This window comes from Onychostruthus taczanowskii, unplaced genomic scaffold (genome assembly GCF_017590055.1).
Source record: "Onychostruthus taczanowskii isolate IOZ18803 unplaced genomic scaffold, ASM1759005v1 scaffold19, whole genome shotgun sequence".
NCBI lineage: Eukaryota > Metazoa > Chordata > Aves > Passeriformes > Passeridae > Onychostruthus > Onychostruthus taczanowskii.
In genome coordinates, this window is record NW_024499128.1 from 8339789 (window position 1) to 8362343 (window position 22555).

At 47.2% G+C, this 22555-nt stretch overlaps 2 protein-coding genes across 2 annotated transcripts in view; one reads left to right on the forward strand and one right to left on the reverse strand.

Annotated features, from left to right (window-relative positions):
- The first annotated feature begins 21 nt into the window (after window positions 1-21).
- Window positions 22-12281, forward strand: GET4 (guided entry of tail-anchored proteins factor 4). Its single transcript, XM_041401477.1, has 9 exons — window positions 22-719; window positions 4783-4861; window positions 5267-5348; window positions 5657-5806; window positions 7411-7549; window positions 9348-9488; window positions 9573-9648; window positions 9820-9892; window positions 10935-12281. The coding sequence occupies exons 1-9, from the start codon at window positions 562-564 to the stop codon at window positions 11021-11023; spliced, it is 987 nt and encodes a 328-aa protein (XP_041257411.1). The 5' UTR covers window positions 22-561; the 3' UTR covers window positions 11024-12281.
- A 1453-nt stretch (window positions 12282-13734) lies between these two features.
- ADAP1 (ArfGAP with dual PH domains 1) overlaps window positions 13735-22555 on the reverse strand; it is a 52517-nt gene continuing 43696 nt past the window's right edge. The window contains exons 6-11 of the mRNA XM_041401476.1: window positions 20820-20966; window positions 17852-17935; window positions 16951-17013; window positions 16501-16572; window positions 15370-15598; window positions 13735-15008 (exon numbers count right to left, since the gene is read on the reverse strand). Coding sequence (XP_041257410.1) covers window positions 14980-15008; window positions 15370-15598; window positions 16501-16572; window positions 16951-17013; window positions 17852-17935; window positions 20820-20966 — 624 coding nt within the window. The 3' untranslated portion in view covers window positions 13735-14979. The remainder of the gene's footprint in view (window positions 15009-15369; window positions 15599-16500; window positions 16573-16950; window positions 17014-17851; window positions 17936-20819; window positions 20967-22555) is intronic.

Genomic DNA, 22555 nt, shown 5'->3' on the forward strand with positions numbered 1-22555 from the left:
TGAGATTCCAATGTCCCGAGCTGGGGCAGGGGTGGGGGGATTTCACTCAGGCTTCACAAGGGCCAGGGCCACAAAGCTCTAAGGGCAGGCCCAGGAGCAGCGTGGGGCTGGTGGGTGACACGAGGGTGGGGACGGGAAAAGCACAGCTGCCTTTTTCCTTCTCCAGGAGAAAATGCTTCATTGCTGGATCCCTTCCAGCTCCGTGCGGGGACTTGCTTTAACTCCTGTGCCCTCAGCCTTGCCTGGCTCCCTGTGCCACAGCACGCTCAGCCAGGCTCATTGCCCGCGCTCCAGCAGCCGTTCCTTGGTTTTTGTTAGTTTTTTAAGTTATCCCGCGGTCTCCTGCGCTGTTGTGGCTCCAGGGCCGGCCGTGCCCCGCTCGAGTCCCGGGCTTCCCCTCACGCCGTTCTCCGCCGCCGTTACCGCTCGGGACGCCGCGCGCAGCCGCGCGGGCTGAGCCTCGCGGGCCGCCGTCCGAACGGGCGGAAGCCGGGCAGCGGGGCGCCGGAGCTGCGTGCGCACGCGCCTGGCTTCCACCTCCCCTCCCCGTCCTCCGCGCTGATGGCGGCGGCGATCATGGCGGCGGAGCAGGAAGCCGCGAAAGGCGCCGGCGGCAGGAACCGCGGCGGCGTGCAGCGCGTGGAGGGCAAGCTGCGCGCCAGCGTCGAGAAGGGCGACTACTACGAGGCGCACCAGATGTACCGGACGCTGTTCTTCAGGTAGGGCCGCGCCGGGCCCGCCGCGCCTCCCCTCCCCCGCCCGGCCTTCCAGAGCCTTCCCACGCACTCTCCCCCGCTGCCGCCCGCCGCGCCCACGGCCGCTCCCCATTGGCCGCGGCGCCTGTCCATCTCTGCGTCCTGTTCTCTGATTGGTCCGCAGGGGGGCGGGGTGGGGCGGGCGCGCGGCGCCGGCCCAAGCGGGGCCCGGACCGGGCCGGACCGGGGAGCGGCGGCCGCAGGCTCGGTTCGGCCCGAGCCGCTGCTCGCCGGCCTTTGGAGGCCAACCCCGAGCCCGGCCCGGTCCGCGCCCCGCCGGCCCGGGCACTGTCCGGTGACGCGCCGCGGGTGTTGCGTCACGCTGCCCTGAGGTCACGGGCAGAGCGGAGCTTCGGCCCCCGTCCCCCAGCGCCGCTCGCTGTCCCCGCGTTCCGGCCGGGCCGAGTGAGGCCCCCCGGCCAGCGGGATGGGCTCGGGCTGTCTCCCCGGGCGTCCCCTGCTCTCGGGTCGGGGCTCGCCCCGTGTCCCGGGGCCGTCCTGGAGCTGAGCCCTGCGCGGCCGCTGCTCTGCCAGCTCCGGGTAAATGTCAGGTGCCTGCCTGCGCCGTGAGGGTTTCGGGGTTGTTGCTCCGCCGGGACACGGGGTTACTTCGTTTCACGGCACGGTCACCCTGGAGCCGCGGTCGGAAAGGGGCAGCTCTCAGCGCGGCCGGGATCGCCTGCACCGAGGAGCTTTTTGGAATAAATCCCGCTTGGTGTAGTGTTTGTGTACGTGACAGTGACTAAGTAGAGCAGGCCTGGGCGTTTATTCAGAAATGCTACTACTGCCTCTTTTGTCATGAGGAGATTGTTTTTATTGCCAAACATTTTTAGGCTTCATTTTTCACGTCCAGTGCAGCTTGCAGGGGTCACCCTTTCTCTCATCACGTTTTAACATGGAGACCCTTGCTTGCAGGAGCACAGAAGAAGGTGTTTGTTCTAGGGGCTTCCTCAGCTGGTCCCAGCTTTGTTTACTTGTGGTCATGCTGGGAGAAGACAGGATGGAAATTTGGCTTCAGTTAGGTTGGAAAATACCTCTGATGTCATCAGGTCCAACTTTTGGCTTTGATCACCTGTCAGCTGGACAGCGCCACATCTGGCTGTTTCTTGAACCCTTCTAGGAATCGTGACTCCACCACCTCCCTGGGCCCAGTTCCAATGCTTGACCACCCCTTCTGTAAACAGATTTCTCCCAATGTCTGACCTGAACCTCCTGTTAAAGCCATTTAATGTCATCCTGTCACTGGCTGCCTGGCAGAGGAGCACCTGGCTCCAGCCTCCTTTCAGATGTTGTAGAGAGAAGGGTCCCCCCTGAGCCTCCTTGTGTCCCAGCTGGATCCTACCTCAGCTCCATTGCCCTTCTCTGGCCACGTTCCAGCCTCTCAGTGTCTTTCTTGAAGTGAGAGGTCCAAAACTGGACACCACCCTCCCTGTCCTGTGTCTCCTATCCTCATCCCTCATCAGTGTTAGGAGGAGAACAGGTCTATGAGTAAGCACAGAAAAATAGCAGTCATGGAAGAAAGTGGGGAGGAAAGACCTTGGTGCATAATCCTGCTTGTGCTCCCAGCATACATCACACAGCCTGCCCTGCCCTGTGTCCAGCACCATCACATTAAATCACTTTGTTCTTCCATAACCCCTCTGATGGGATCAGCCAGGCACCATCCAGGCCTTAAGACTTAAATTGTATTTGAGAATAAATCTAAATTTAAGACAAAGCCTGGCCTATTTTATAGTAGGGATTATGTGATGTGGTGTCTGCAGCGGTGTGAGAAGTCTTGGCTCAGGAGGTCACTTCTCCAGTCTTCTGGATGTATTAACTCACATACTCAAGCCTCCCTGAATTAATTTGGAATCAAAGGTCCTGCCTTTTCCATTTTAAATACAAGTGAAAGGATGTGTTCAGTTAAATGAAGAGATGACATTTGCATGGCTGGGTAGTCTTGTCAATCTTCTGTAAAATGTGATAAAAATCAGCATTTTTTCAGGCACATTAATGCTGATTGGGATGACCTGAGCTCTGGAACTGTGATTGGGTTAGCCAGTGCTTATTCCTTTAAACACATGGGCCTGTAAAAGATTTGTCTCATCTGTCAGAGGGTAAACTTGAAATACTGACTCAGTTTCATGCACTGAGCTGTATTTTAGGGTGGAGGAGGGGAAGAAGTGGAGGAGGAAAGATTACCATAAGCCTGCCTCCTGCAGAGTTATTATCCCTCCGTGATCCACAGAGCAGGTGGAAAACTGCTGTTCCTGCCTAACCCTGAGCTCCCTCAGACACACCTGAGCTGGTGGTGTTTGTTACTCCCCAGGCTGGCTGGGCTGAGCTCTTCTCTCTCCATGATTTGGTAACTGAGTCACTCTTCAAAGTGTAATATCCTTGTTACATCCATTTCTATTTCACTGATACTTTTAGGTCATTCTTCTGGTGTAAATAATGTGTTCCAGGACTTCTCTTGTTTTAAATACCATTTAGAGAAATGTCATATTTATTTTTATTAAACAAATTTTCTGATAAAAGTTCTTTGAAAAACCTCAGCTGTTTGTATTTTATATCATAAAATTGTTTTCAGCAGCTTTTAGTATCATCTGTAACAATTCTCAGATTAGGAGTTTCCATATAGCATTCTGAATCTACTGGAAGTAGAATTTGTGGAAGTGGATCCATGCTGAGTCCAACTCCTAGAAGCAAACCTGGCTGGGAGCCCAGCTATAAAAACGTTGGAGCTACAGATTCATTTACCATGGTGATTGCAAACCCGAGTTGCTGAGAATTATTCTAAAACACTGCCATTGTGCCTTCCATTATTTCAGTGCTGTTTTGGATAAAATACCTTGCTGTTTCTCAGAGTTGATGAGCAGGATGGGAGGAGTCTCCTCCCTTTTTTGTTTTCTGTGTGATGTTACCAGTAGAGGACACGTGTGACAGGAATCTGGGGCACAGCACAAGAGGTTTGGGATGCTCTGCTTGTCCCTTTGGTTGGTGTGACCCCCTTGGCCACACTGTCTACTGCACCCCCAGAACCACCAACCCCTCTGTTACCCCACGGGCCCTCTTGGGCTTTGGAACAGCCTGAGGGGCCCTGGGGTTCAGGAGCAGGGGGGCTGCCCTGAGCCCCAGGAGCAGACAGGGGTGACACAGAGGACAAACCAAAGTGCAGGTGCTAAAGCAGCAGGGTAGAGCTGACACTTACCTCTGTGATATGAGCACATCAGCTACTGAGAGCACAGACTTTCTGAGTAGCAGTTGAGAGAAATGGAATTTGGAAACTCCGCCACACCTAAACTGCCTTTATGGGAAATGCTGTGTCTGTAAGCTAGAGCTGGGACTCTCCAAGAGCTGTGGTTACTGACAGTGATGATGTGCAGGAGGCTGCAATCACAGCTCTGTGCTAAGAGTCCTGAGGTAACCACTGGGAGCAAATTCTTTAATTCCTTATTTCTTCATTACCTCTTAAGGGAGAAAGGTGGAAGGTGTGTTTTGAAGCATTACATTGTGTTTCTTTTCAAGTGTTGCATGGTGAATCTTGCTGACTGTGCTTATCTTACTCTCAAAGCCATGAGAGATGAGCTCCTTTGGCTCAGCAGAAGGCTAGGACAGGCTGATGTCCCCTGGCAGAGTTGTAGTGGTCAGAGAGAGCTGGACCAGTGGAAAGGTCAGTGAGCTTTCCAGGAGGTATTCCAAAAGTTGTTTCACTGGGATGGCTTTGGTAGAGGCTCAGTACATTGGCATCTTTTGCTCAGTTGAAATCTTGGGTTCATTCCCTTTTCTTGTTCCAGCCCCAAACATATTTGTAGCTCCCTCAATTTCCATTCTTATATTTGTTTTATTCCATCTGGTCTGGAGCAGAAAACTAATTGCAACTTGCAGTTCAAGCTACATCATTGTTGAAACTAACCTGATTTAAAAACAAATCCCTTGTTGTCATTATTTCAAAATGTAGCAACCTTTTAATCCTTTAAGTAACTTCAAGCATACGCAACTTACTTGGTGGTAATTTTTATTATGGCTTTGGTATTTTTTTCAGGTATATGTCACAAGGAAAACATGCAGAAGCAAGAGAACTAATGTATTCAGGGGCTTTACTGTTCTTCAGTCATAACCAGGTAAGTTGCTGGTGTTGTGTGTGGCTTGAGGGCAGGGAATTGTTATTCCCAAGATTTTGAGAAATGAATGGTGAGTTCCCAGTGGTAAATGTTTGGGGTAGTTGCTTTGTAATCTTTTGTTTTATCTCTTTGTTGAGCCTTTCTCCACAAAGAAGGATTATGCCAAGCTGGAACATGCAGCAGTAGTGTTTGTGAGCATCCAAACAATGCCTGTGTTCTGCTTTCCTGGAGGCCTCTCTTTGATGCCATCAAATTACTATAATTTTTTTATCAGGAAGGCTGAGACTTGATACTGTGCCCTAGCTGTTGATAAAAGCCTTAAACCTGCTGCTGCCAAAATGCTGGTTGATGTTTCTTTTTATGCCCTGATACATTCATCACTGCCAGTATGTGTCTGTTTTGTAGCAAAACAGTGCTGCTGATCTGTCCATGCTGGTTTTGGAGTCTTTGGAGAAGTCGGATGCAAAAGTAGCAGAAGACCTTTTAGGTGAGGTGACCTCTGTTCTTGGCTTGGTGGCATTTAGTTGTGCTTTCCCTTCACAGTGACTTGTTAATAGCCTTGAAAGCTGCAATCCTTTTTTGAATGCCTTCCCAGCATGGCTAAGGGTTACCTTCCCCATAGGAATGGACTGGGGGAAACTTTATTAGAGAATTGTGGGTTCCTGATGACTCTGTGGGCATGCTTGGAACTAAAACTGCTGCCTGTCCTTAAGATGGATCTTAGAACTGCATTAAAAGCAGCAGATTATCTCATTTTTCTTAATGCTAAATATTTTTCAATCTTATTGCTTCTAGAAAACTTGGCTAAATTGTTTAGTTTAATGGATCCAAATTCTCCTGAAAGAGTGGCTTTCGTGTCCAGAGCACTAAAATGGTCCAGTGGGGTATCAGGAAAACTTGGACATCCAAAACTACACCAGTTACTAGCTATTACCCTGTGGAAAGGTAAGAAAAATCAACTGGCTTTTCTGTGTTTTCCTTTGAAAATGTTGGAAGCAAAGTGTCATAAGAGATCTGCTTTGGGAATATCTAAAAAAGCTGAGATGGAAATGATTGATTGAGTTCTCCTATTACCTGATTTTTGCATTAGTGTCTTCCTAATGTTACAGAAAAAAAAATGGGTCTGTAGCTCTATATTAGTACAAAATCCAAAACACAGCTACTGTGAGGCTCTGTGTAAAAGGCAGGTTGATCTTTTAGACATTGAGGTACTTTGTGTCATTAGGAGGAAAATTGCTGGGGAGCAAAGCTGTTCTGTTGGCAAGTATTTTTGTTTTTAAATCTTGGATAAACATGACAAAGATTGAAATACATCACCTGGCATCCAAAACAGTCTTTGGACTGTAATTAAGTACTTTTTGAGAAGTTGGCCAGCAGGGTTATTTCAAAATGAATGCTGTTGCCTTTGATTTATGAGCCATTTTAGCACTTTTGATGGGATGTAAGAGAAACACAAAATGCTCTAAATAGTTATTGTACTTGTGGATGATAGCCAGTATTTACAGTCTTGTGTTCAAAACATTACAAAGGTGATTGAGAACAGTTGAATACATGCCATTTTTTCTGTGGTTTCTCATGGATAACTGTGCAAGATGATTGTTTATTTTACATTTTTCAGTAGCTGCCAAGTGTTGACAGTGGTTTCATGTAACAGCCCTGACCCAATAATGGTCAATGCTGCAGCCTCTCTGTGTGCCATAGGCAATTCCCTAGCTGCTCTCCTGAGATTTATGTTAGCCTGATGGCTGCTGCCGGCCAGAAAGGGAGGATTTTTCTCACTACATTCAAGTTAGAGGCTGCTACAATTAGGATAAGAAACAGTTGCATTCTGAAAGTCAAAGTCCCCATTTTGCAGCCGCTGGCTCACTGTTCTCTTGAAGAGCGAAATGCCTACATTTTCTTAATCTGTAGCTTTTTGAGTTTCATCACAAAAGGCTCAGATTTTTAAAAAAACAATGCTTTCAAATTCAAAATATTAGCAGCTGTATCCAGTTTTGTCATTGCTGTGATTTTACACAATCCTTTGCCTCAGGTTCTAAGAAATCATTGCCATTTCTTACACCATTTTTCCTGTATAATTGCTGTTCTGTTCAGCATATTGAAGTGATTTTAGTTTTGGTAGCAAGAGTGGGCTAAGCTAAAAATAGGAAATGAAAGAAGGATGGTGAAGGTGCTGTTTGACTTCTTGGTGCACTTGGTCTAATATGGAATTTCTTGATTCCTGTCCCAAACACTGGTGATAGCACATCAAGTGTCAGCATTCACTTAGGTAAAATGATACAGCCAAAGTTCAAGCCAGCAGTAGCTGTAATTGAGTAAACTGTATTTAATAGCAGTTGTTCAAATGTACTTAGAATAAAATTTATTATTATCTCCTTTTATAAATTATCTGAAACTTACAAACTTTTTACTAGCTGTCTTGTTTATATACCACACCTATAACTCTTGTTCTTTTACCAGCTAATAAAGTACAAACCTAATAAATTTGGTTTTATGTTCGGGTACGCTGAACTGATTTCTTAAAAGCCTTTTCCTTTTTCTTTTTCTAGAGCAAAACTATAGTGAATCTCGGTATCACTTCTTGCACTCGACAGATGGTGAGGGCTGTGCAAATATGCTGGTGGAATACTCCTCGTCCCGCGGATACCGCAGTGAGGTGGACATGTTTGTAGCTCAGGCAGTACTACAGTAGGTGTTAAACTTCTTCTGAAGCGTTCTGCTGAGATGACATTGTGTGTGGGACCAATCTAATTTAACCACACAGCCTTTGAAAAAGAAACTGTGAAACTGGCCAGAACAACAGGAGAAAACTGTCTGAAAACCGATGTGTTAAATTTGTCAGACTGGGGAGAAAAAAGTAAAATAATGTATTAAGGTCAAGATCTGAAGTTATGTTAATTTCCTGAAGAATGAATGTAATCTGTTTAACCCTGAAAGCACAGTTCTTATCTTTATTAACACCACTTTTTGTCTGGTTAGGGTATATCTATATGTTCTTACAAATACTGGACTCAAGCAGGCTCTGTATTTAGCACAGAACTTGCTCTCACTCAGGTCCTAAGGAGCAGCTTGTCATGGTCACCCTGGTTTGTGAGCAGCAGCTTGATGGTTCTTGCCTTGACAGAGTTGCTGCTGGCTCTTATTTTAGGCATTTATTTTGTAGGAGTGGGAATGCAAGCTATTGTGTGCTTTTGCAGAGCTCATGTAGAATGAAGGTTGACAAAGCCAATTTTACTGTGTTTAATCAGCTGATGGCTTTCTTCAGGCAGGGAACGCAGCTCATGGAGGAGTCTGAGGAGGAGGTGGAGACAGGACTGTGTGGCAGGGAGTCAGGGAGAGAGTAGGTGTTGGGGGAGAGGGAGGAGGTGAGAGCAAGTTTGTCTCTCTTTTGGCAGCAGTGAGCTGTCATGTCAGATTTGTCCTGCTTTCCATAGCTGGTTGCTATAGATTGCTGTGATTTTGAGCAATAGCAAATCCTTTATGGAAATCCAATATGTGCAGGACTCAAACAATTTTATGGGGAGAAATCTGTGAAGAAGTTAAAAGATTATTTTTTCAGTGTTTATACAGCACTTCTACTGCATCCTTTACTGGCTTATATGTCAAATAGTGTGTAAAATCCTCTTGCATGGTAGTTTATTCTCTAATGAAAATAATTGCAGTTCCTTGCTGTCAGTGAGGCAGAACAGCCCCAAGCCCTTGCACATGTGAGGGTGCAGAATTAGAGGCCAGCCTGCCATCAAAAATGACATGGCTTGTGGCAGCCTTCCTCGTGCTTGCTGACAGCATTTGTCCCAGATAAAAGCCTGTTAGGCCAACGGGACTTGCAGAGATTGCCAGTTAAATTAACTGGACCTGAACAAGGATTTGATCTGTTTGCGGGATCGATCTGTTGGGGACAAATGGTTTGGGAGCTCAAAGTACAGCTTTATTATGAGATTTTTAGGCATGTGTGTCAAGCTATTAGTGGTCCTGATGCCACATTATGTTGAGGTGGAATAGAATGACAGAGTCAACAAATACTGACAGATACATACTAAAAGGAGATGTGCTTGGGGATTAATGGGTCTTTAATTCAGTTTTTAACTCACTAAATCCTGAACCAGTAGATGCCATATCATTTTCATGTGAATTACAGGGTAGCCAGTCGTTCCACATTTTGCAAAGTGATGCTCTCTTTTAGTAACTATCCTGTACAATCTGCTTAGATCCTAGTTCAACTCATTCTATTAATATTTAATGTCTGTTTTCCCTCCCCACCTACCTCTTCCACAGTGTGTTCTAGTAGTGATTTTCCCCTTCCTCAGCTGATGGCCAAACCATCCCCAAAGATGTCCATCTCTAACAGTTTCGTTTTGCCATCAGTTCAAGCCTGACATGGGGCCTCTATGCACAAATGAAGTAGATTTTGGCTTCCCTTTTTCTGTGGTGAAACCATTTCTCTGCCCTTTGTTTTTAACTTGCCCCATTCTCTTTCCTTTTTCAGATTTCTCTGCTTAAAAAATAAGACCAGCGCATCAGTTGTTTTTACGACATACACACAGAAACATCCTTCGATAGAGAAGGGTCTACCCTTTGTGCAACCACTGCTGATCTTCATCTGGTTTCTGTTGTTGGCAGTTGATGGGTACAGTCTGATTTCTGTCATGTCCTTCTTGGTTTCCTTTTCAGTTGTTAACTGAGATTACATTTTTGGTTGTTTCCTTTCTAGAGGAAAACTAACAGTATTTACAGTATTGTGTGAACAGTATCAACCTTCGCTGAAAAGAGACCCCATGTATAATGAGGTGAGTTACTCACAAACAGGATTTAACTCTCTCAACGACTGAAATAATGGCTGATTGGCTCCAGCTTTGTAGATAAGAGCTGGTGATTTACCTTGCCTGGGTGACTTCTGCTTATATTATTTCTGCTTGTAAATGAAATAATTGCCTTTTTTTCACCTTGTGTCCCTCCAGTACCTAGATAGAATAGGACAGCTTTTCTTCGGAGTTCCGCCCAAGCAGACCTCGTCCTATGGAGGATTGCTAGGTAAGCTCTGCTTGTAGGTACCTCCAGGCATTGATCAGTGACCTGGATAAAACACCTGTGTTGGAAACAGATAATCTGTTCTAAGCAATTTATAATTCTTTTCATAGCCTGTAGGAACAGCCACTGCTGTAGAATACAAGATAAATGGGTTGCATGTGAAAGTGGTTTGGGGGGAGCTTGTAGACTTTTCATCACTGAGAAGGGGAGAAGCAGTAAAAAGACTCTGATGTTAATTTCTGACATTATGGTATAGTTTCCTAATGTAAAGAAGCATCTTACTGGTGTTAAAGCTTAATTTCCTCAGAGTTCAGTGACTAATTTTTCTTAAAGTATGGGGCTTTGGTAGAGATCTGATTGGTACTGATACAACATGAATGTCTCCAAAGAGGAAGTTCTGAAATTACTACCCTTCTACAAGGACTGAAATGGAATAGAGAAATTCAGCCCTCATTTCCTGGCTCTTGAATAAAATGTGCATAAAATCAGTGTTTTCCCTGAGAACTAAGCTTCTTTGTAAAGTGACTTGAAGCTTTACCTACAAACATCAATTCACTGATACCTGAAGCCTGATGAAAAGCATGAACACCATATTTTTACCATCTGTAATTTGCTTTTCAGCAATTCAGGCATCTTTAAATTGATGCCTCTGAGTTTCAGACAATTTTTTTACAGCACGGTGCAGACTGTGGCTGCTTTTTGAGAGTTTCACTGCTGGAGGTGTGTTTTTCCTCTTTTGCCTGGGTTTTTTTTCTGTCTGAGTGTGCAACTGTACCACATAAATATGTGACTTTGGGTTTTTCAAGTGTATTCTTAGAGAAGGAACAGTATCAGTGTACAGCTAAGAGTATGCAGCTTCCCAAATCAATATTCATAATGGAAAGCAGTGTGGGATTACTAATGTCCTGGTGAGACTTCCACTTCAAAACTCTTGGGGTTTTTTTGTTACAGAAATCTGTACGATAGCAGGATGGAAGATTAGTTAAAATTTTTTTAGATGAGAATGTAAAATTAATGATTTTGACTGTCCTGTATTTTATTCTAGGAAATCTTTTAAACAGTCTGATGGGAACTGGGGAAGATGATGACACAGAAGATGGTCAGGAAGACAGCAGTCCTATCGAGCTCGACTGAATGTTGTTGTCACTGGGTGCCGTGTAAATCTGATGATTCGATGACTCCAAAGACACTTTTGGAATTTGAATCCTGCAGTTGTTTCTTGGCTCCTAAAAGGGCTCCTCTGGTCTTTTAGAAATGGTTGCTGAAATGTTTATACTGTCGGTCTATATTATTTATGTAAAAAAAAAAAAGAAAGAAACCAACAAAAAGTAGCCAAACGAACCAATCGGAGCGGTTGTTAGTGGGTTTCTGATCCAGCAGCTGGGACTGATTAAACATAGTCTGCGGTTTCTGATGCAGTATTCCCTTTTGCACAGTCTTTCAATAAAGCATAAGCACGGGGCTTGTCCTTCACAGCCTACCCAATACCATCTGTGTTCTGACAAAGCCTCCTTGCCCTCTGCCCTCTTCCAAGGAAGATCTCGAAAGGCAGGGGGAGCAATTGAATAATTGATTTGTGAGGCTGGTGCCAAAAGTACTGCGAGACGAGCCAAGCAGCATAATTTGAGATGCACATCCGAGAGACATTGATACAAGAACTTGCTTCCACTGCCATGAGTAACATGCACACCCTTCATACTGCCTGCCCCTCTCCCCAAGGCCAGGCTCTGGCTGAGCCCACGCGTGTGTTTAGCCGATACTTCCTGAAAAGCACAAGGTTGAATAGCTCTTGAGTAAAAGCCCATCAGTGGAACGCAGGTAATTGGCTTCCAGGTGGATCTCTCTTGCCTAGGTATAAAAATTTGGCGTCTAAAATATGTCCTGTGGCTTGTGAATGTACTTTGGAAGAGATTTTGGCAGTGTAAGTTCCCAGCTGTACGTGCAGGCGGCAGCATTGCTGTGAGCAGAGCAGTTTGCCGTGGGCAGGGTATGTGTTTGAACTGGGCTGGATGGCAAGAAAAGGGATACTGCAGAGCTTCTGGTTCTTTATGATATATTTATTTTTCTTGGGTGATTGATTCATTTAACACTTTCTGTTAAAAAAAAAAAAGAGTAAATCAATAAATAATGGAGTAACTTCACCCCCAGCAGTAGGCATAGCCATTCTCCATCTCCTCTGTAATGCAGCACAGTGTGGTACAGGGAACAGGTGAAAGGGTGGGGAAACGCTTTATTTTTTCACGATGAAAATAAAAAGGCTTAGATTAATAAACAGCAATCATGCATGGGGGAGGGATTAATACAAATTTATTGACTGTATGAAAAAAAAAAGGCATTGACAGGAAGACTTTGTGTTAATTGTGAAGTCTCAAATAAACACTTTATACCAGGATGTGCGATACTGCTGCTTTCTAAGAGTTTCCCAAGCAGAGCTTTACAATCCTTGCTATTTTTTTCACTCTGCATTTCACTGTGGGTCATCCAGCCCTCGGTGCTGCACTTCCCCTCTGTGCAGTGAAGGTGTAATCCTCTTGGGCTGTTGGGATATCTGGAGCAGATGGGGCTTGCTTTGCTGTGCAGCAGGTTAAGGGAAGAGCTCCCTCTCCGGGCTGGTGCTATGGACACTGACTGGGATGTAGCAGAGATTTAGAGCCACAGCATTTCATTGCTTCTGGCTGCCAGGAATGTGCTGCTCAGGCAGCATGAGGTGTCCACAGGCATCCAGCACATGTCCCCTGCTGTGTCCCTGTGTGTGACCCCATGGGAGGTTTTTACCTCAGTTCTGTCTGCAGCCTCCAGCAGCCCCCACTGTGAGCTCTGCCTGTGCCCTGACCCCAGAACCCCAGGCCTGACAGGAGGGCAGTGCTCCAGGGCTGGGGCACCTACAGGTGGATATACAAAATGTATATTCAATAATTACAACGGCATATACAGAATGTGTGTGTGTGTGTGTGTATAAAATATATACCTAGGAATTTAAAATACATGTATACACACACACATATAAACAGCCTTTTGTATAGATAATTATATACTTCTAATACATATCATTTATAATACTATTCTTAATTATACATGCACACAAAACAATTTTTATAGCTACCTATAAACAGACAAGGAACCCAGTCTGTTCTCTCCCTGCTTCTGCTCTGCCTGGGTTGGTGAGTGTGAATGACAGTGTGTGGGTAACATACAATTATAAATACTTTAAATATAAGTTAAATATATAATTATAGTTATGCATACACATGTGCATGCAGATATATGTATATTTATATGCAATATATATACCTTAAATTTATAAATATAAATTACATGTAAAGCATGCACATGTGTATATAATATATAATCACATATTTTAGAAAACAAAGTATAAAAATGTCTATAAATAAACAGGTGTGTGAAATACATTTAGCTTATATTTGTAAATTTAATACCTGAGTGCTATATCTGTACATGAATGTGTGCATATGAACACCTCATACATACACATTTTATATATTACAGTCTATCCACTATGCAGTTTATAGCTGTCTGAACAGCCAACAGCCCCTTCCTAAAGCTTATTTCTCCATTCCCAAGAACCAGCTATCCTTTGTGTATGTGTGTGCACACATGAAGAAGTTTTATAGAGAAAACACACAGAATATGCTCTACAACACACACATACACACAAATAATAGATTAAATAATACACATTGTGTGCCAGGCTGGGGCAGATGGTTTTGAGGGTGTCCCACACCCCTGGGGCCCTGCCAGCACTGGCCCCTCTTTGTTTCCATTTGCTGCTTTTTAACCCCACCTCCCTCCCTGCCCCAGCACCACACGGCCACGGCTCTGACATAATAATAATAATTTATTGGTTCAAATGACATTTAGTACCACAGTTGTCTTACCAGTGACAGAACGAATGCACACAGCCGATGAGATGCTCTCAGATACACAACCACCCTAAGAAACGCGTCGGACAGGTCCGTGGCTGGGGCTGGGCCTTCAGGGCAAGCCAGAAATCTCATTTTTGGGTAAAAATCCAGCACCTGGTGTGCAGCTCCCAGCCCGCCCGCCCTAACTGCAGGAATTACAGTGCTCAACACCGCGCTGAAACGTCACTTCAAGCAGCTTTTTTTTTTTTCTTTTTTTTTTTTTTTTTTTTTTTTTGGGCAGGAGAAGAAAAATCAACCAAAAAAAAATTGGATTATTGGGGGAAAAAGTGCAACCACCAAGTCTGAAGAAGGGATGTGCCTGCTGGGAGTGAGCTGAGACAGGCTTTAGTGGTGCCCATCAGCAAATCTGCAGATAAAGCTCAACCCCCCAGCTCCATACCGGGCTCCCCAAATGGGGCAAAGCCCCCCAGACCATGGAACAGGGATGACCCAGGGAGCCAAACACAGGCCTGGCCCCAAAGCTCTGCTCCCCCAGCATCACAGGTTGGCATCTCCCTTGCAGCCCCCTCCTCCCTGCCCTTCGTTAACTTAACGAGGCTGATGATGCCCATTTCCTCTACTTCTAAATCCTATTTGACCCTCTCTGGGTACAGCATCACCTCCAGTCCCCGGGGGGATAATTCACTTATCATTACCCCGGCACCACGGCAGGCTCAGCTGCTTTGCACAGCACCTTCCGTGTTTCCAGGCTGCTTCCCATCCCACAGGGATGTCACCCCTTGGGGACTTGCAGCCCCCCTGGAAAGGGCTGGCAGCCATCTGGAAGTGTGGGGATGCTCAGCTCCAGCACCCAGGGACCTGAGCATGGGGAAGAGTCCCACCTGCCCCTGGGATGTGCCACCAACAGTCTCTGCCATCCTGGTGAAGCTGGGTGCCCCTTCCAGCGGGTGTGGGGTGGTGGGTGGCAGCACCACCTGTCCCACCCCACAGAGCAGCCACAGAGCTGAATTTCAAGTTGGATCAGGATCTTCTCCGACGTTCCACTGCCGCCCTTCCGACATGATCACGTGAATGATGAGGGGAAAGGGAAGTATTATTATTGTTATTATTATTACTGTTATTATGAATTATTTTTAACATTTCAAATAAAACCACGTCGTGTTGTAAACAGAAGCTCGCTCCTCAGGTCTGCCCAGCAAGTCCCAGCTAAGGTTTATGTTTGAAATGGGCTTCCACTGAAAGGCAAAAATAGAGAAAATAAAGTTAGAGCACGACAAGCACTGGCAGGTGGTGACAGCCTGGCACAAGCCCACCCTGACAGTGGTCCTTGTGATGCTCCTTGGCTTCAGTTACCCCTACAACCATACAGCAGCATGGACATCACAGCAGAGGCAATGAAGAGGGAAGGATACCACCCTCCTCCTCCTCCTCCCAGGGCGAGCCCCTCTGCTCAAACAGCCTTTGCATGCCCCTGGGCAGTGAAGAGCTGCTGCAGAACAAGGCAGGAGCGATGTCCTGACCCCCAGGCCCCTCCAGCCAGCCCATCCTCCAGCCCAGGGCACACAGCAGGCCAGGGCTGACATCCAGGGAACGCACCTGCGTATTCCTGAGGCAGCATTGGCCGGCTTATGACCTTCTGAAAGGTGGTGATCCACTCCAGCTGGTCGTCCTCTGTCTCGCAGGCGAAGAGGAATTTCCGATCCGGGGTGACGATGGTGATCCCGTGCTGCCAGTGGTTCCCCTGCGTGGATGGTGGCAGCCCTTCCAGCACCTTGTAGCTGTTCTCCTTGCTCCCAATAAAAACCTCCCCTCTGGCAAAGGCATCCTAGGAGACAGCAGGGGTGAGGGTGAAGGGAGCTCAGCCTCCCGGGCAGCCAGGACAGCTTGTCCTTGTGAAAAATGTGCATTTTATGATTGGCTTTTGGCAAATATTAGGATGAATATTATACATGTTATGTTAGAAAGTTATGCTGCATTGATTTTCTCAAGTAGTGTGTTAAATATAGTTTCAGGTTGTAACATCATGTTAAAACAGGAGCTGTGTATGTGGGATTTTTTTTTTTTTTAATTTAAGAAAGGAATGAGCTACTTGCACCAGATAGCAACCACAGGACACCTAAATCTTGTATGCATTGTATGAATATGCAACAGGCTACTGTTTTTAAGGGTTAATCCTCTGTTAACATGTGTCCTTTTTTGGGCTTATTTTGCCCAGAAAAAGGTACCTGGATGTCCATAACTCTTTGTTTTTTATTGTCTCATATTGTCCTAATCCAAATTGTCCACATTATTATTACTCTAATTATATTGCTATTTTTATAACCATTTTATTATTATTAAACTTTTAAATTTTTTTAAAAACAAGTGATAGGTGTTTTTCACATCCTGTAGCAGCCACAAGGCCATCAGCCAAACTCCAACAGCACCACCCACAGCCCTGCTCCTCAGCCAGGGGTACTCACAGTACAGCACCAACACCAGGGAGCCACAATCCACATGCAGAATATCTGGTGGACAGGGCTTTCAAAGTGGTTTTGGTATTTATAGGGTTACTGCCCACTGGACACCAGGCAGAGCCACCAAACAGTGACAGCACTGTGCCCTCTTGTCTCTCCCACCAGCCTGCATTTTGCTGCAGATGATTACTGTAATTATTACTGCTATTACTCCTATTATTAGTAGCATTGCAGGTAATTCCCCCAGGCAGCCCAGACACCTTCATCTTACCAGGGGATCTTTGAAATACATGAGCCTTCGGTCATCCATGGTGAACCATCGCTTCTTGAATCCCTCTGTTTGCTGAGGAGTCAAAAAATGCCAGATGACACACCCAAACAGCACAGCTGCTCTCTAAGCACGCATGCCCCAGGAGTGTCAAAGCACATGGGGCAGCCTGATGGGCTGGGGCAGTTGGGAGCAGATGGCTTCTGGGCCACCAGAGCCACCACAGCCAGGGTCTGGGCCAGCTGGACCAGGAAGGGCCATTGGATTTGTGATGTAGATTTGGATTTTTTTTCTAATGTTGTCTCTCAGGTGAGGAAAGTGCATTAAATACATTCACAGAGTTATGACTTTGCCTCTTGGCAAGGGTTGGTTTGTCCCAACATCAACCCCTTCTCGGGGCCATACAGAGCAAGACTCATGTTTGGAGGGACTGAAAAATGCTTCAGATCCTACCTTTGGCCCTGTTTTCTCCATGTATCCTTCCTTCAGGTAGTTTCTAGAAAGCTTTGGCACCAGCTGGAGCAACAAAAGAGGACAGAAAAGTGTCAGATGGAGGGGTCTGGGGGTCACTGGAAGGAAAACCCACACTGAGCTGGCCCCAGCCCTGAGCCCACCCCACAGCTCTGCCCGAGAGCTCCAGTCCTGCTCCTCCACAGCCTCAGAAGAGGAGGCTACGACATGAAACACCTTGGAGCAGCTCCCCAGCACAGCCAGCAGCCTCCAGGAGCATCTCCCACACTCCTCAGGGCGCAGGGACAGAGTCACCCTGCAGAGCCACGACTGGATCCCTCCCAGATAATTGGCAGAAGGCAGGAAATGCAATTAGGTTTCAAAATCTACAGCCAAGGAGGAGCAGGGAGTGATCAACAAGCACCACCACAGTGATGTTACACCCCAAGAGCAGCACAGAGCCCTGGCTGGCAGCACATCAGAGCAGCCTCTGGAATTGCATTAGCCCAGGGTAACACAATTAGCAGCTCCAGCCCCCGGAAAACACAGGCATTTATAAACCAGCTGCACTGACCTGTAGAGATGAACTCAGGCAGGGCACTGACATCCTTCTGCCCTCACCTTTGCTGCCTTCCAGCCTTTGTTTTGGCTTTTGTTAGTGCAGAAACAGCCCCTGAGCCAGGTGCCCAGGGCTCCTGCAGGCGTGGCAGTGCTGGAGCTGCTCCCACAGCCCCAAGGCTGCACGTGGGCTCAGCATCCCTCCACAGCCATTTCACCCAGCAACTGCAGAACACTCCGAAGGATGGAGCACTCCCCAAGCCTTCCAGCTCGTTAACAGGATGCTAAAAATGAGCGAGAGTGGGGGGAAAAAACCCCACCCAACCAATGCAGCAGGAACACTCACATCAGAGTCACTGGCTCCAGGGAATGCCACTTGTAAGTAATGGAAGCGTGCTGCCCGGATGGCGTTGAACCAATCCACTATTTCCTAGTAATGAGGAAGAAAAGCAGAGTGAGGAGTGCAGCCTGCACACAAAATAACCTGATCCTGCTGGGTTTCATCTCTCCTGTCACTCTGGACCCAGTGACAGAGCACACAGCAGCAGCAATCCTAAAAAACACGGAATACAGCAAAAAGGTGAAGGATGTGGAACGCTCGGCTGCCGTTCCAGGCTGCCAGACCTGTACAGAGCTCTGCAGCTTCCAGTCAGCACCGAGGGGCTTTCTGCAGAGGGGAGGATTTAAACATCTCTGAAGGGGCAAAAACAGCACCAAAAGAGCACTTGAAATATTGAGCTGACCCTATAAACCCAACTGGGCTGGTGCTGCCTGGGGCAACCTGCCCACCCAGCCCTGTCCCCTCCACAGGACACCCCAGCAGCACCTGCAGCCCACCCGAATTCCAGCAACACACTTCAATGTTTTGCTAAAAGAGAAGCTTAACATCTCTTTATCTCTGCATCCCAATCTATCAGCTGTGTCTGAGAGTCCTCTAGGGACAGACAGAGTGATACCAAGAAGCTCTGGCATTTCTCTCTTTCCTTAGCAAAAAAACACCAAAAAACCAAAAAACTCTCTTCATTTTTTTTCCTCCTACAAAACAATTGTTTTATAATTTATTTATTTTTAAACTCACGCATTCATTTATCTCTGGTAGGACCCAACAGCTTGTGCTGTATGTCTCTGAAGGTCTTGCTGAGAAATGCCACATTAATTTTAAGCGCTCCACACAGGGAGCACTCAAACACTGCCTTGTGGTCTGAGACCGTGGGAGCAGGAAAGGTTTGTTGGAAGGGAGATTGGGAGCTGCCCTGCCTGGGATGCTGAGCACAGGAGAGGGATGCTGAGTGTCTTGCTGTCATTAATGCATGTGAAGCTTCACACATCACATCAGGGACGCGTTCAGTGAGCCACCCTTAATCCCAAAATAAACACTGCCAAAGCCTTTCAGGTGAGGTCGCTGTAGTGTAGGAAAGACCACATCAATGGAGAAGTTGGCTTTCTCTAAGAGTTAAACTTTTTTATGCTTTAGAAATGATCTGGGTAAGGAGGAAAGGCTCACGAAAATTTTGAAATCTCACTTTTAAGGAACTGAATGGGGGGGTATCTCAAAAATGGTCTAATGTGGCCAATAGCCATTCCCAAAATTTAAAGATCTTTGCTTTGGTTTGTTAAGCTACTTCAAGTTGAAAGGAAAAAAAACCCAAAATATAATAGGACATAGACAAACAATGTTTTGAAAAAGTCTGACCTACTTGTCTGAGGTTTTACTCACTTATCACTTGCTTTCCTACCCTAAGCAGCTAAGGACACTCCAGACAGCACCACAAAGAGGATCAGTGAGAAGAATTCACTCCTGAAGTTAATGATGACCAAACAATAAGCTGTGATGTTAAAAATTTGCTAACTTATACAGCCACCAGCTGGGAGGTTATACACATATTTCTTTATTTACCTGTGGGTCATCTTTGTGATCATGATGTGAGGTAGGGTTTCACCTTGCAGAAAGCAGAAGCTGAAACCCTCACTGACTTCCAGCAGTAAATTGCTTTCTGGAATTTTGATAATCCATTGACACAAATGAGATTTGACAAATTCTTCCCTGTGAGGGTGCTGAGGCTGTGGCACAGGTTGCCCAGAGCAGCTGGAGCTGCCCCTGGATCCCTGGGAGTGCCCAAGGCCAGGTTGGACAGGGCTTGGAGCAGCCTGGGATAGAGGAAGGTGTCCCTGCCATGGCAGGAGGTGGAATGAGATGGGCTTTAAGGTCCCTTCCAACCCAAATCATCCTGTGATTCTATGAAATGTAAGAACCAGACCAGGGAGAGGCAGCACCTCTGGGGTCCACAGGACACACTGGGGCTGCTGGGGGAGCCTGAGAGGGAGCAAAGGGCAGCAGGGGACCACAGGTGAGTCCCAGGGCAGCCTGCACTCCCAAAGGACAGGAGATTACTCCAGGGGTTCATCTTCTTGCAGCCCTTGCGCAGCCAAGGAGACAGACCAGATTCAGGGAAGCTGAAGGGAATTGAGCCAGGTCATGATCAGATTTCATCAGAGCACATCCTGCCCTGCGTGGGAGCGGTGACAGGCTCCTTCCACAGCCCCCAGCACAAACCTCAGCAGCACAACCCACACACACAGCCCTGACTGCATCCCCGCTGTGCAAACCACCAAAGCCCAGCAAACCACAGCCTCTGACACAACAGCGGGATGCAACTCTGCCACAAAAGAGCTGCTGCTCATTAGTCTGGCTTAAATTGCAGCAGGGAGGTACCTGAGAGCAGCTGGAGTGACACTGGGCTGGGCTGAAGAAGCACCTGCTGACAAGCACTTGAAGTTTGGGAGCAGCTCCCTGGGACCCACAAAAGAGCACCCCAGACCCACGGGCCCTCTCCTTCACCCCTCCCTTCAGGGACACCTGAACAAGGGCATTTGTTTCAATACAAACACGAATATCTGCATTTTGTGAAGTATGAGACGGGCAGCACCACAACAGTTCCCTGCTTCTCCTACATTCCAGTTTATTCCCCTTTTGCAAGTCTTTGGGCTGAGTCCCCTCATCTTCCAATGCTCCATCCACCCTGCCTCCTTCTCTGGGTACCGAGGAGCCTACCTTGAAAAATCCTCTACTCCAAGTTGCAAGAAATTTCCAATTCCTTCCATTTGCATCTGTTTACTTAGAAGACAGTTTGCCACCCTTTATGCTTGGAAGAACACGACAAACACTCTCAAAGCTGGTTGAGCATCCTGCTTCACCCTTCCACCCTCCAAGAGATTCCACCTCGGTTGGAGCCTGGTGTGCCACCGGCTGGCTCTGGGCAGCACCAGCCCCCAGGAACACAACCCAAACCTTCTCATTACCTCCAGGGCCTCACCTTGCCATCTTCATGATAGACAAAGATGTTCCTTGTGCTATTGTCCTTCAAGTAGGTGATCTGCAGTCCGTGCGGGTTCCCGATTTTTGCAGGCTGGAAAGTCGCGTTTAGGTGCTCGATCTTCATAATTGCTTTGGGTTCTTTTGCCTGGAAAACACAGCTGAGTGAGCAAATTCCTGAGAAGAGGCTTTCAAACCAAAAACCAGTTCACTTGGTCAGAAAAAAGGCCTATTTGAGGCCTCCATTAGCTAAAAGCACCTGAATGCCAGCCCACAAAACTACCTGGTAATGAGATATCCGAGACTCTGCCTGGGTGTCAATGAGCACTACCTGCCAGCCTGGAAAAATGCTCTGTCCTTCTGCAAAACTCAGCAGGGATACAAAACCAGACTGCTAACAGGCCAGGATGCTTTGTGACTCTCCAGCACCCACAGATAGTTCATCCACGTACCAAAAGGAGGATTATCCCCTTTGCCAACAACAGACCCGGGTGCACGGCTGGGAAGCACCATGTCCATGTCCCCACCTGTCCCATCCTCTCACCTGAGCCACTGGCTGCTGACTCTGCTCCTCCCCTTGCCTTCTGAACTGGGAACTTTCCCCTCAATGGGACAAACATAATCCTTAGAGCCACCTCTAGGGTGGGTTAGCCCAAGAGGGAGCCTGGGTCAGGCCCTCCCAGCCCCACCTGCACCCTCAGTGGCAGCACCACAGCTCTGCCCATCTCCCTACAAAGTGCCTCTAGAAGCTGGCCACCCCTCCAGGACTGCACTGAGAAGTGAGAGAGCAACTGTGGAAAAAACATCCCAACAAACACAGGTCAGCCCCTTGGTGACAGCAGTTTCAGAGCGGGGCCAGGGGCAGCAGAAGGCTCTGGGGTGGTTCCATGGGCAGCAGAAGGCTCTGGGGTGGTTCCATGGGCAGCAGAAGGCTCTGGGGTGGTGCCGTGGTCCAGCACTGTGCAGAGGTGTCAGTGCTGCTCTGGGAATTTGGGGACTTTCTGTGGACACACGGCCCTGGTGGGTGAGCATGGTGGGGAAATCCCAGCAGATGTCTATCCCAGAGAGGATGTCTAGACAGCACCATTCCCACCACAGCTGTGGTCAACAAGGAGGCAAAGCAGCTTTAAACTGTCAGAGCAGCCAAGAGTGACTGAATGTGCTGGGACTTTCACTTCTCCCTCAGCAAGGACTGGCTCTCTCTTCTCCCTGAGATGGAACTGCACCATAGCAAACCAAGCTGAAGGGGAAGATGGTGCTGTCAAAGCCATGGAGAAGTGAGGATGGATGTTCCCTTCCTCTGGATCATCACAACACCATGACTGCACCAACTGCTTGGGAAAACTGGCTGGTGGCTCAGCCTGGGCTGCTCTCAGCTGTGATGGTCAGGGGAGACTCAAAGGTCACAAAAAACACCTTGGCTTTCTCCAGTACATGGAGTGGAGTGTCCATCCATTCATCAGAAATGCAATTTTCATGGTAATAGCTCCATTTCTCACAATAATGAAACATGCTCTGGGGAAAAAGCCAAATACTTCCACACTGCTTGACACTGGAGCAGGAAACCAGGGAGCTTTCCCTCTGGATTGCATGCCATGCCATGCAAAGGAGGACTCAGACCCCAGTGACCACTGCAAGGTGGTGACACTTTCATCACAAAGTAGTCACCAATATGAAACCCACGTTAGCTGGATGCTGCAGAAACAGAGCCGAGAAAAACTCCTCTGCTGGTGGATT